The following is a 14,619-nucleotide window of genomic DNA, read 5'->3' as shown; positions in this document are numbered from 1 at the left end:
AGGCTGCAGCGAACACACATTTGGCTCTTACTGTTAGCACTCCGCAATCACTCAGGATGGAAAAGAAATAGTTGAGAGAGGTTTTTGGTAAGGACTCACACAAGAGGGGTTTCTGCTGAACAACCTACACACAAGAAAATGAAGTGTGCGCGAGTGAGTAAATAGAGCCTGGGGGGCGGCATTCACGTGAACGCTGCACAGCGCAACCGGCCAGACATGGCCAGAGGCTGCCACCGGCCCTAAGCAGTCGGTGCGCCGGAGGATGGCTGGGTCCGGAGGGGAAGGAGGGATCGCACAGCCACACGCTGCTCTGTGGGCAAGTAACAGAGGTGCGCAGCCAAGGACACGCAGGAGCACTGAGAGGGAGGTTTGGGCGAGGGGTTTACTGCCCTAAAGGTCAAGACTGGGCAGTCCCATCAGGGTAAGCTGAAAAATGGAATCCGAAAGAGCCAGAAATACTAGAACATAAACCTCCGCGGCCTCCGTGAAGCTTCTTCGGCAGTGAGCTGTCGTCATCGTCAACACCAAACCCAAACTCCGTCCAGCACGCAGCAAGAAGGCACACGGGGGGGGGGGGGGGGGGGATATTAATACCTTTTAATGTTTCACATTGTTTTTTTTCCAGAAGATATATAACAAAATACATAGAATTTAATATGAATCATGAATCTCAGTACCGTGGGCAATTATAGAATGTAAATAAGACAAGCCGATAAGGTATAATCCTTCTTGTGGGGGCTGAACATTCCATTCCACTAAGAGAGAATCACAACATGATTAGGCACGAACATATCATACTGCCTACTGTTCTAACTTCTGAGACTGGCAGGCTTGCAGGAAAAAGAAAATTAAAAAAAAAATAAATAAAACTGAACAGCCAACTGCCTCAGTTTCCCCCCATTCTCCTTCTGGTCTTCAAAGAACTGCATGGGTGAGAGCATGAGGCAGAGCCGCAGGGGCAGGGTGAGGCACTCTGCTGACGAAGCACCAGGCAGATGCAGACGTTCCCTGAGGTGACCAAGAAATGTACTGTAGATCAGCCACTTGGCATTGCCACCGAGAATCCGGGCTGAGGGGAGGGGTGACCTGCTGGCGGGAGGCCTGATGGCCACAGCACAAGTTTCAAATCCAACTTGGAGAGGGACAAGGTGGCCCACACGTAGTCCTGGAAGAGTCCGCACATTCACGCACTAATCTAGAGCTGCGGAGCTAATCCCTCTCCGTCACCTACAAGCTGGAAAGCTAATGGAGCATAAACACTTCTGACACAATTCTGCCAGGACCAGTCATTCATTCAACAGAAAAAAGTCAAAACCGTTTGGTTTTTAAATGAAAATCCTTCACATCCACCTGTGGTCAAAAATAATAACTTATGACATTAAGAGCTTCCTTAAAAAAGCAATTACCACAAAAGAGTTAAATCATTAAGTGTGGGAAGACCTATTTTCCTATGAATGCAGCTCACAGGAAGGGACAGATACAAAGTACACGTGAAAAGTAAGGCCGTGATAGTCTGTGTTTTTAGCTTAAAGCTAAAGTTACCCAAAAAAAGTGTTACACAAGTTAAATGTTTCTTACTGCAAAAGAGCTCACTTAGACCAACACAAACTATATAAAGGAAAACATTTATTGTTTTTCCCCGTTGAAGGTGCAACTCTGCCTCCCTGATGAGTCCTGGTGGGAATTCCCCTCCACTGGCAGCTCGTGCGCTGGAGATTACTTCCAACAGGCCAGCCAAGGGGCCACCTCCTTTCCTAAAAACAATCAGAACTGATAACAGTCGGTGACACAGTGCATGGAGCAAATGTGGCCAGATTCAACCCTAACTGTACTTGTTCTGGATACAGAACTCATCAGGGGAGACCCTGCTCAACGGTCGGTCACAGGGAACGGGACCCGGGAATCCTGGGGCAGTTCTCTCGTGTGGGACAAGCCTACGCAGCTTCCAAAGGACCAAATCGCGCCTCCTGTGCACAAGGAACCTTACTTGCATACTCCAGCCAAGACTGGCTTTTGGACAAAAATCGACTACTAACACTTCTCATTTCTAGTATCATTCACACCTTGGAAGAAAAAAGAAAAAAAGAATCAACAGTAGAAAGCTTAACAGTGAGAATCAGCAAACCCACGAAGGGAAGGTCATGCTGAAACTGCTCGACAGCTGTTCCGTCACTGCCCACCACACGGGCTTGAGGCCAGCAACTTCATGGACGCACCGCGCCGATGCCCTGCCGAGTGTCAGTTCCAGTCCGTCACGGTGACCCCAGTGGGACGCTGCCTGCCTTCCACGCACCACCTGCTACCCAGGAGATCCAAGGGGGCCTTGGGTGCTGTGAGCACTGGACATGCAGATGCCAAAGTCCAAGACCCTTCCGAAAACCTCCCCTTGGATTTGGGCAAGGAAACACGGTGGTGGTCTGGAGTGTCGGCGGCAGCATCCTCACTGGGGCTTAACCTCAGCAGCCGGCCTGGAGGATGTTTCCCCCAGAGCGCTTGGTCACCGACAGAGTTGTGAACACCTGCGGGGAGGAGAGAGCAGGAGATTTTCAGACACCGGAGCACATGCACTTAACAGGGAGCAGAGCAGGTAACACCGTAGCCGTCAAGAGTGACTTAGGGACTACTTAAAATGAATACAGCAGAAAAGTAATATGACCAAGGATATCACAATTTCTCCAGATAAAAGGGGAAAAACATTTAAAACCAAGGTGAAAGAGAAAAAAATTTAACTTATATTAACTTTATATTACCATGGGCGTGATTAAAGCAATGAAATGCGTCACCCAAGTTGCTTGTCAATTCTCTAAAAGAAACACATAGTGGGAGAGTCTGGATACGCAGAAAGGCATAAAGTACTTGGTTACAAACACCCGTGTGCCTGCTCACCTTGGGGATTACAAACGTGGTTAGAGTCGCCGTGCACGCCCCTCCCCTGTCAGTGCTTACGACTCCTCTAACATTTCCTGCACGTCTTCGGTGGGTTTTTAAAAACTTTACCTCTACCCAGCAAAATGATGTATGTACTCTTCCGCCACCTGCTTCCTTGGCTCTGTCCTGCAGATCTGTGATCACTCACCCATATGGGTACAAAGAGCTCTAATTCTTCTACTCTGCACTGAACAGTATTCAATTAACTACAGCATACTATATACACTATATACCACAGAACCCAATTATTCAAACAGTGACTATATTACCAATTACATATCCAGGCTCCTGTATTACTAGTATGTTATTTGCAATACGCTCTGTGACATTCTAGCAGTCTCCCTGTACCCACAGCTAAGGTACAATTGCTGGGTTGGAGGGTCACTTCTATGGGACTGGATTCCCAAGGTGCCAGGCCAACTGATACTCCCATCTGCAGTGACAGAGGAGCCTGCCTCCTGCCACATCCCTGAAAACATCTGGTGCTTGTGGAACTAGAGCATCTATTCACAAAAACAATGATTCTACAGTGAGAAAAGTCTACTCACAGATTAAAATACACGGAAATTATACTGATCTTAATACAGCAGACTTACAGTAGGCCCAGGAATCTCATTTTTAGCACGAGTCCCAAGTGATTCATTCTAATGCAGACTTGTCTTATAGTAGAATTTCTTGTGGAACACCAATACAGGCAATGCACTGGGAATTTCTGGCAAAATCCAAAGTCTAGAAGTCTACTGCATGGTAAACTAACCAGCAGTTGCTTATCTTCCAAAGTTTTACCAAATAGGAAGCCTATGGTCAAAATTTTTAAAAACGTATACTCGTACATATTTAGAAACAGATTTTCATTCCTGGTCGAATGGAGTAATCGGTACCAAACCAGCTTTCTGGGCAAAACTCATGGAACTACTTTAGACACCAGACAACAGGAAATCACCTACAAAGGGGGAACAAGGTGAGCCTTCAACAGTCCTGGCTTTCTACCCAGAAGCATCTAAAAGACGCTGGTGCAGCCCAGAGAGAGCGCAAACATCTCGGGGACTTGGGAGAAATGGAGTGGAGACTGGGGAGGCTGAGGTGGCTGGGATCTGTGGGGCCAAACGCCCAAGAGGAGGCAGCTACCCAGAGAAAGAACGGTCTCCTCATCTCTGCCTGAATACCAACCTATGCATATCCTGGTGGCAGGACCCCAGGAGCCAGAGAAGAAGCACCACCGGAGCTGCAAACTGAACCAGCACCACAACCCACTCAGGGCTGGGAAACGTTCCAGTTTGCACCAACTGCAGTCAAGAGACTTCTCTGGGCCCCTGGAGCCATCAGGAGCGACCTCAGAAAGCCCCATCTAAAAACAGGGCTAGGCGTTATGAGCCCCAGAGTAAAAGCTACTCTAGACCACCCTAAAAAAGCTTAAAGACAAGCTTCCAGAGGATCAAGTGATCTACCGGGACATTAACCATCGACCACACAGTCCTCTTTAAAGGAAGACAACAAAACCCAGGTACTTGGCATAGACTCAAAGTACTAAATGATGAGGGGAAAGAAAAGAAAGAAACCTGTCAACCTAGAATTCTATGGTCAACAAAAACTTCCCTCCTCCATGAAGAAAGCAAAATGGAGACATTTCAGACAAACAAAAGCTAAGCGACTTTGTCACTATCAGACCTACACTAATGTTACAAAAATGTTACCTACAGACCTACAAAAATGTTACCGGAGGTTCTTCTGGCTCGGAGAAATGCAACCAGAGGGTAACAAGCCTTTAACGCACCACCCCGGGCTAGCCCAACTCTTCTAAGCCCCTCCTTGTGCCAGGCTGGGCTCTGGATCCCAGTCCTCAAGTTCTTATTTCCTGTGTCACCTGAACCCACCCCTTTTTATTCTTGACCTGGCCTTTTCCATTGGTTCCTCCTTCTTGGCTTTTAAACTGGCTCCCATTGCATTAATTTAAAAACAAAACAAAAAAAAAAAACTCTCCCTTGACCTTATGATCACCTCTACCACCACCATCTCTTATCCTTTTTACAGACTAAATCTTAAGCTGTTGGTACTTACAGTCTATTTTGATTCCTCATTTCACTGAAATCTGGCTTTAGTCCCTGCCACGCCTGTGGGTCATCAAGAACCGTCTGGCTGCCAAACCCAGAGGGCGCCTTGCAGTCTTCCCTTCACACAGCCCTTGGTAAAACTTCTTGTCATCTGCCTCACCTCCCTTTTAACTCTCTCCTCTCTCGTCCCATGAGAATGACCATGGTTACTCCCGCCGTGGCACGGAGGCACGATGAACTCCCATCTCCCCCAGCTCGCAGGCCAGCTATGCTGCACCAACGCCGCCACTGAGGCTGGGAGGCACTGCCCCAGGCTTCCGCCCCAGCTCTCCCCAACTCAGACACCCTCACATTATATCTCATTCAGTCCACTCCCCCTTTTAGGCACCATCTCTCCAGCCACTGTGTCCCTCCTGAGCCATCCACCAGTAAGACCTAACAAACACCTCTTCCTGGACACTTCCAACCCACCCTGTCCAAGACCCGCACCTCCTTCTCCCTTCATCCAGCAGCTCTCAGTGTCGGCCATCACCAGGCCACGCATCTGCGATGAACACTGCTTCTGTCTCCATTCCTGCTGATAAGCAATTATGAGGTCTTACATAGCTGCTTCTCTGTCGTATCTGATCTCTCTTTGTGTTAACACTGATACTTAATTCACATCTTAAAATTCTGACTGAACTATCGGGAAGTTTTGGCTAATTTCCCAAACAGACAGCCTCATGAAGACCTGTCGTGTGGATCACACAATATACACTTTCACCCTATTAGACGTGAGGCGCCCAGGGCTTGCTTTGGCCGGGGTCATGTATGCAAGCAGGAAGCGTCGCTTCGTAACTGTGTGAGCACCAAGGTGTGCTCGCCTACACCTCCATCCCCTCTGTGACTTAGCCAGAGATGCCCTGGGAAGGGGCTGCTCCTACCAGTCGGGCCCTGGAGAGAAGGGAGCAGGTGCAGCTGACCCATGATGACCGCAGGACACCAGCAAGGAAAGACCTGTTTTTATAAGCAAAACACCACCACCACCCCCAAACTGTCCATCTGTACTGCCCAGTCATGAAAATGTAGAAGGGCTTTGTGTTCATTAAATATAGAAGCATATTTGGTTACTGAGTACAATTAAGATTTCAAGCCAAACCTTACTGGTCACACCAAGTAGGCTGGAGGGACACCATTAAGTTTCCGTGGAGTGCGACTGTCCTCCCTACGCCCAGGCTGACCCTCGCTAGCCACTGCGTGTCTTCCTGAGATGGGAGGCCAGGGCTTGCTTGAGAGAGTCCCGTGAGGAAACAAGGCTCATCGAGTACCCACGTCTGCACTGGTGCACCTGGACACACCTGGGCAAACTTTCTGTCAGCTACCCCCTTGATTCCTGAGAAGTAAGTTGTTTCCCAGCTTTTAATATATATAAAGACAAAAGAGCAAAGAAATCAAGGCCACTTTGACGTATGCAGGTCAAAGCAATAGGAATCGGAACCAAAACTACTTTTGAATAAAAGGAGAAAAACTTTTGTGTAAAAGAGGAACAAACCAAAAAAAAAAAAAAAAACAAAAAAACACCACATTACGAGAAAAGTAGTGATAAAAGCCTTTTTAACCTCTTCTATACCAATATATGGTACATATTGTTATGTACAATATGTACCATATATATGGTGTGTGTATGTATATATATGGTATATATATACCAATATTATAAGCATCTTAAAAAATTCAAACCCAAGTAATAATGGACAGTATCTTAAAACATTAAAAATATGAAGCCAGGGGGCGTCTGGGTGGCTCAGTGGGTTAAAGCCTCTGCCTTTGGCTCAGGTCATGATCTCAGGGTCCTGGGATCGAGCCCCGCATCAGGCTCTCTGCTTAGCAGGGAGCCTGCTTCCTCCTCTCTCTCTGCCTGCTTGTGATCTCTGTCAAAGAAATAAATAAAAAAATCTTAAAAAGAAAAGAAAAGAAAAGAAAAAAAAACCCATCAAAAATACAGGATGTTTTTAAAAGAATTTTAAAAAAGAGCTCTTATCTATTTGTCTTGTATTGATAACATGGTCATGGTAAAGATGTGGAAAAGCCAAAGTGCCACACGGCTGATCAGTCTAAATGAAAAAAAAAAAAGATAAGGTGAATTTTTACAAGATTTTAAAAAAATTTTCTTAAGGATTATTTATTTGAGAGACAGCGAGTGGGAGAGAGCAAGCCCACAGGCACACGCACGAGCTGGAGGAGGGGCAGAGGGAGCCGGCTTCCAGCTGAGCAGAGAGCCCGATGTGGGACTTACCATGACCTGAGCTGAAGCCAGTTGCTCAACCAACCGAGCCACCCGGGCGCCCTTATTTTTACAAGATTTTTGTGTGCATGCAGCCTCTTTAGAATTTTCATAAAAACAGATCCTTTTAAAACGAGCATGGAGGCCACCACTGCATGCCTCTCCACACCAGCTCGAAGAACACGTACAGAGGTCAAGTGCTGCTGTCAGGCACGCCCTCACCTTATGCCCCTCACCTTCAGATCCGCCACCGCCGCCCCGTCTCATAAGCCCCCCTACTCCAGGCTGCGATCATGTTGACAACTAAAATTTTTGATGTTCAGCACAAAGACTGACTTAAAAACATTTCACTGGGGTCTTTCGTAATGCTCTCTCCTCATGGGCTATTATTTTTCCCCTACAAATAAACTTGGTTAGTTGAAATTACTACTACTCTAAATGATGTGCAGTCATCTTCCTACTCAATTACTGCTGCTCAGAAATCCCGAATAAATCAGCACCACGCTATCTTCACACTGAATAACGCTAATGCATGACAATGCTCCAGGCATTAAGACTCCCCCCTCCACTCCCCGCACTGACACCAAAGAGATCTCAGTCAAAACAACAGTACTCCTTCTTCTAGAGCAGTTCCTCACCTGAGGAATCTGCCAACTCTTCTCACTAATGACACTTCAGAACCAAAGGCTGGTTGCTCAACTGGCAGGGTTCTGTTATCAGAATGCCATGAAGAGCCCTCAGTGACTCACTCCACAAACCACCCACCGCTGGCCCAGAGCCGTGGCTCGTTCTCAATACTTTAAAATAGTGCTCGGGACCAGTTTTTAACCTATTATTACCTCTAATTCAACCCATGGACTGGCATTGGTGAAATCCAATAAAAATGTATTAGAAAATAAAATTTTAAAAGGCATGTAAAATTAAACGCCAAGCTCAGATATGGTCAGAGAGCTTGTCAAGTTCCTACCCCACCCGTGTTCGCTTCTGCCCGTATCGCACATGGACGGGTAACACTGTGGGCGGCACATCTCGACAGCATAAAGCCAGACACGAAAAAGCACTGGATCTGGTAGCTAATCAAATGATTGTCCAAGTCAGACCTACCATCTAACACAGAAAAAATAGTCCCTTAAAGCTCCCTACAAATCAGATTTCACTTTCCCTTGTTCAAGATGCTGTAAAAAAATATTTCCATAGTTGGGAGAACAGAAGACTTTGGTTTCTCAAAATCTGATTTGCAAGCAAGTAGTACTTACTGAGGGAGGAAAAAAAAAAACCCACTCCTCTCTTGCCTGAATGGAAGAAAATAACTGTAAATCATATATCTAGTAAGAAGTCCGTATCTAAAATATACAGAGAATTAAATCAAATCCAATTAAAAAATAAGCAGGTCTGCACAGACATTTTTCCAAAGACATCCAAATGGTCAACAAGTACATGAAAAAATGTTCCACGTTATTAATCATCAGGGAAATGCAAATCAAAACTAAAATGAGACACCAGCTCACACCTATTAGTATGGCTATTAACAAAAAGAAAAGAATTAAGTGTTGGCGAGGATGTGGAGAAAAGGGAACCCTTGTGCACTGCTGGGGGAAATACAAGTTGTTGCAACCACTATGGAAAACAATATGGAGGTTCCTTAAAAAGAGAACTATCTATAGGACCCGGGAAGTCCAATATTGGGTATGTACCCCCCCCCAAAAGACCAATTTGAAAAGGTATCTGCACCAGGCTCAGTCAGTTAAGCCTCTGCCTTCAGCTCAGGTTATGATCCCAGGGTCCTGGGATTGAGTCCTGTATCAGGCTCCCCGCTCAGTGGGGGGGGGAGTCTGCTTCTCCCTCTGCCAACCCCCCACCGTCACTTATGCTCTCTCTCTCACTTATTCTCTCCCTCAAATAAATATATAAAATCTTAAAAACAACAACAGCAACAACAAAAAAATCTCACAGAGAAAACAGACTGGTGTTTGCCAAGAGGCAGGGGTGGTAGGTAGGAAAAATGGAGATGAACTATTTTCTTTTCTTCTTGTTTCTGTTTCTAAATCAAGTTTTTTTTTTATGATTTTATTTTTAAGTAATCTCTACACCCAACATGTGGCTTGAACTCATGACCCTGAGATCAAGAGTCACATGCTCTTCTGCTGAGCAGCCAGGCCACAGGAGAGAAGCTTTTTCCCAGTATGCATCTCTCCCACCCCACCCCCAGCCCCCGCAGGAAATGCTGTAAGGATGACCTTGAGTGAAGCCACATCTTCTTCTTCTTCTTCTTTTTTTTTTTTTTTAAAGATTTTTTAATTCATTTATTTGACAGAGATCCTAAGTAGGCAGAGAGGCAGGCAGAGAGAGAGGGGAAAGCAGACTCCCTGCTGAGTAGAGAGCCTGATGCGGCTTGATCCCAGGACCCTGAGATCAGGACCCGAGCCAAAGGCAGAGGCTTAATCCACTGAGCCACCCAGGTGCCCCGAAGCCACATCTTCTAATAACGCAATGCCGGGGAGAACCCAGCCTAGACAAACTGCACAGCGTGGCTCACCAACCCTATGACTGCAGCACCATCTCTGCTTTAGCTACTGTGGAAACTAAGGTGGCTGAAAAGCTCGGTGCTGTGGCCAGGCCCGTCTCCCACACAGTCGTGTTGCCACCAGGAAAATCATGTCCATTTCTCGAATTCTATGTCCAACACTGTGGAAGGGACAAGGAAGTGGAGTGCCATCTGCACAGTCTCTGAAGCCAGACTGGTTGGGTGTGAATCCTGGTTCTCCCAGTTCCGAGCTGGAGAACCAGGGACAAGTTATTCAACCTCCCTGTCCTCCATTCCCTCATCTGTCAAATGGAGCTACGACTGCCCCCCACCCAGGGAATTCTTGTAAGGACCCCGCAGAGAGCAGACTGCCTGACACACAGAGGAAGGCCCGATGAACACCACCGCTAGGTTCGGCATCACTCCCCGGAACCTGCTTCAAGCCACAGCTGCCGATCACTCCCACCTCTTCCCTGTCCCACTTGCGGTCAGTTGGCAAGAACCACGAAGCCCACTTCCTATTTCTCTCCCAAACATATCAAGGTCTCCCGCTGCCCAGCCCCTCCTCCTCCCTTACTTCCCAATGTGCTGCTCTGGTCCAGTAGGTCCAAGACCACAACGTAGCTAGGGACTGATTTCTCTCCACAATGCAAATGATCACATTACCCCCCAAGCTAACCTTCTCTTGGGCGAACCCCAATGCCCCAAGTATAAAGCCCAAAAACACCCTACCTTGGTTTACAAGGCCATGACCTAGCATAATTATTTCCCCCTCTCTCTGGACTCCCCAAACTACAGCAGTACTAAGGGCTTTCCAGTTCCATGAAGGAACAGGACCTCTTCCACAGAGCCTTGTCTTTGGTGTTCCCTCTGTCTAGCTAACTACAACACATCCCACTTGTGGTAGACAAGAACTATGTCCTCAACCGTCCTGCCCCCCGCATCCCTACCCCAGACTCCGCTTTGGACTGATCCTGATCTGGGGGCTCGACCCCCTGAACTGCAACCAGTCCTTTACTCAGCTGCCTCCTGCTCTGTCTTAATCTCATCTTAAAACCCTGCTCTAGCCTCATAAGCACCCAGTGTGGTGCCACACACATAACTGCACATCAAGTATGTTTGCAGACAGACCACCCAATTTTTCTCTCATTAATCAACCACCAGCTCGGAAAAAGAAATTTTTTAAGCCCTATCAAATCAGTGAAACTTTCAGCCTCCAAGCTTCAAAGTCACAGGAGAACCAACAGATGGAAATGTACAGCAGCAAATGCTTACAGAGGTCCCCAGATGTGCCAGGTCCACCAGGGAGAAGATGCCCTTGGCTGACCTGCCTGCAGGCAGGGGCCTCAGGAAGACGCCCTGCCTCTTCAGCACACCTCTCTGCCCAGCCCGCAGTCCTCCTGCCAGATGCCCCCCCACTCGCCACTGCTGGGCCACCACACAGGCAGGGGAATTGGTGTTCTCTTCAGCCCAGCAAGAGCTAAACTCAGATTTACAAAGTTCGACACTCACATATGCAAGCTGAGAAGTCATCTTTTCATCCATGTCAGAGATAACTGCTGTCATTTTTGAGTATCTCGGACTGGTTTTTAAAGTTTAAATATACTCACTGTTGTGGGTTAAATCTCCCAGAAAGATATGCTCAAGTCGTAACCTCTGACCCCTGTCAACATGGCCTTATTTGGTTAATACCAGCTGGACTCGAGCGGCGACCCCAATGACCAACGTCCCAATAAGGGGCATCCAGACACAGACACACAGGAGGCCAGGCCGTGCACGTGAAGACGGAAGTGGAGACTGCAGCGACGTAGGACTGAGCCAAGGACAGCCAAGGACGGCAGCAACCACCAAAAGTTTGGAAGAGGCCAGGCAAGACCCTTCTCGAGAGCCCCAGGAGGGAGCATGGCCCTGCCAACACCTTGATTTCAGACTTCCTGCCTCTAGAACTATGCAAGAATAAATTTCGGTTGTGTCAGGCCACCCAGTGTGTGGTACTTGGTTACCACAAGTCTTTTTAAAGCATTATATTATATGCCAATATTTATCTCACAGAACATGTTTTTTGGAAAAAAAAAAAACTTAGTTGGTTCCTTCCTGAGGCAGACAGTCATTACACCGAACAAAAAAGATACATTGTACAATCTTTAAGAACTTCAATCTGGACTCTCTTTCAATCTGGGGGTCATATTCTTAAAAGATCAATTCTATTTCCCCCAAACAGAAGTTTTCTATGTATGAATAATGCCCTGGTCACTACACACATTAATATTTTATACATCTATCCCAGCCAGGTGCATGTTAATACAGAGGAGGACCCTGTCCCTAACCATAGAAAAGGCAAAGCAGAAAGAAGCCAAAACATTTTTCCAGGTCTTACAAGTTGGCCTTTCACACGCTCAGCAAAGAGTTCAGTTGTGGGAAGGCAAAAAGAGCAGAGATCAACCGGGTAACAGGCCGTAGAACAAAACCAGGCACGAGCGAGCGCACGTGTGTGAAAGCCCACGTCCACCCCGGAAACCCTGGACTCTGCGGCCAGTTAACAGCTACGATTTTCAGCTCCACAGCTGAGGTGGTCTAATACAAGCTACCTCCTCTCAGCCTCCGCCATGGTCTCCAAAGCAGATACACTTTTGGTTTATAAGGACAGCTTCCCAGTAAGCAGGACAACATTCAACTCTTGCATGATCCCAGACAAGCGTAAGAAACACTGACAGCCAGAGGCCCAGGGCGGTCAAGTTCCAATTCTCGTGTCATTTGTTTCATCTTTTAAAAAAGCACCCATTTCAAATCTCATCCTTTGATACCAAAACTGAAGAGGGAGACAACATCATCTAGCCTTGAGGTGGCTCTGGGGTAACAGGACTGAAGCTCTTTCTGGGTATGAATGGCTCTATTTTCGAATGCCATGAAAATAATTTAGGAGACACGATAAAATTTAAGGCATATCTCTATAAATAAATCACCGCCATCATTTTTACCATTAGCATGAAACCACTATCCAGCTCACACAAGAAACCAAAGTATCTGAGAAAGGAAAAATCCTTTCTAGACACAAGGCTCCCTTTGAGGTATTCCATTATGAACTGAACTGTAAGGAAGCACAGCAGTAGCTCCACTACGGCCGAAAGACACAAACTTCCGAGTCCTGGACTTGCCCCTTGCAAGCCAGGTGCCGCTGCGCACTTCTGAAGAGAGCTGCTGGAGCGCAGGTGACCCACCTCCGCGCACACGGGGTGGATTCCGATGGTACCGTCCAGCTGCTTTTTCGTCAGCCCACACTTGAGGGCGGCTGCAAAGCCTTGCGTCACTTCTCCCGCATTTGGACCCAGTACGTGGAAGCCCACAACACGTTCCTAAGATGTAAAAAAAAGGAATACAGTTACACGGATTCTTTCCCTCTTTCCCATTCTTAGAATGTGGACCTGGTCTATTCCAAAACCCTGATTAGAAATGATTAAAGGCTTATATTAACACTTGCTAAAAGGGACTTAGGCTGGAGATACTCCAACATGGGGCCAGTAGAGTGTGGTAGTTACAAGCAAACAAGAAGGGAGAAAAAAAGAGTCAGCCGGGAGCAAGGAGGAAGGAAATCATTAAAAGCAAACATGTCTGCAACTCCATAAGCACCAAAATGTTCCGGAAAATGTTTTCAAAGGGCAGTTCTGTCCTCATCTCCTCTATTTGGCTGCCTCAAAGCTCCAGATAAACTACCTGGGATAGCTGTAACATTTAAAAGCAGTCATTTCCGGGTGCCTGGCCGGCTCAGTCGGTAGAGTATGCAACTCTTATCTTGGGGTTGTGCGTTTGAGCCCCATGCTAGGTGTAGAGATGACTTTAAAAAAAAGTAAAAATCTACGGGTGCCTGGGTGGTTCAGTCAGTTAAAGCATCTGACTCTCAGTTTTGGCTCAGGTCATGATCTCAGGGTTGTGAGATCAAGCCCCACATTAAACTCCATGCTCAGTGTGGAATCTGCTTAGGTCTCTCTCTCGCCCTCCCCTTATTCACCTTCCACCCACTCTTTCACTCTCTAAAATAAAAAGTCTTTTTTTAAAAATTGGGAAAAAATAAGTAAAAGCAGTTGTTTAAAAAATCATCTTAACTAAGGCTTTGGGGGTAGAAAGAATAGTTAGACTTAAAACTCTTCCAATCTGAAACAAACAGAAAAATGTTGGCAACTCTGAATAAACTCTAAATCCCGAACTCCAGATACCTCTGCCAAGGGCAGAGAAATCTGGTGCATTCTAATGTTCAGACTTCATGACTGAGCTATTCCAACCTCCTCTCCACAGATAAGGCACCTCAGGCTGCTGGGTGCACAGCCTTATCTAAGGTTCAATTATGGCCTGGAAAACAATCAGGAAGGTTGTCCTGTTGCCAAAGTACTATAATAATATTCCTCCTTGAAATCTTGCAATATTTATCCTGCCCATTGTGGGTTTAGTGTATGGATAAAGCACCAAACACACTGCACTTAAAATATACTAGATTTATGCTTAATAATATGGACAGATCTCAAAGAAAGATTTTTTTTTTAAAGTTGGAGGCTTCTGTTTTTAACTGAGGGGACCACTCTTAAACCACAATGCATAATGCTTACGGATACATAACAGGCAGCACACGTTAAAAACATGAACAGGTGAGGCACTCACATTGAAACAGTGTTGCTTTGGAGGCCGGGGATGAGTACGGGATCGAGAAGGAATACCAAAGTCTACACAGGCATAGGGTAATGCTTAAGAGCATGGGATCTACACTGCCTGGGATTAGTTCCAACTCTGCTATGAAGGAGGTAAGTGAGCTGAGCACAGTTACTTAACCTCCCCGTGCTTCAGCTTCCTCATGAACAGAAAGG

At 46.6% G+C, this 14,619-nt stretch overlaps 1 protein-coding gene across 6 annotated transcripts in view; it reads right to left on the bottom strand.

Annotated features, from left to right (window-relative positions):
* Window positions 1-582: 582 nt before the first annotated feature.
* Window positions 583-14,619, bottom strand: part of TXNRD1 (thioredoxin reductase 1) — a 125,653-nt gene continuing 111,616 nt past the window's right edge. For all 6 annotated transcript variants that reach the window (XM_047740407.1, XM_047740410.1, XM_047740411.1 and 3 more), the window contains 2 exons: window positions 12,985-13,119; window positions 583-2,519 (listed from right to left, as the gene is read on the bottom strand). In XM_047740407.1, coding sequence (XP_047596363.1) covers window positions 2,457-2,519; window positions 12,985-13,119 — 198 coding nt within the window. In that variant the 3' untranslated portion in view covers window positions 583-2,456. The remainder of the gene's footprint in view (window positions 2,520-12,984; window positions 13,120-14,619) is intronic.

Source organism: Lutra lutra, chromosome 8 (genome assembly GCF_902655055.1).
Source record: "Lutra lutra chromosome 8, mLutLut1.2, whole genome shotgun sequence".
NCBI lineage: Eukaryota > Metazoa > Chordata > Mammalia > Carnivora > Mustelidae > Lutra > Lutra lutra.
Note: the sequence above shows the minus strand (reverse complement) of the source record. Positions and strands in the feature narration are given on the sequence as shown.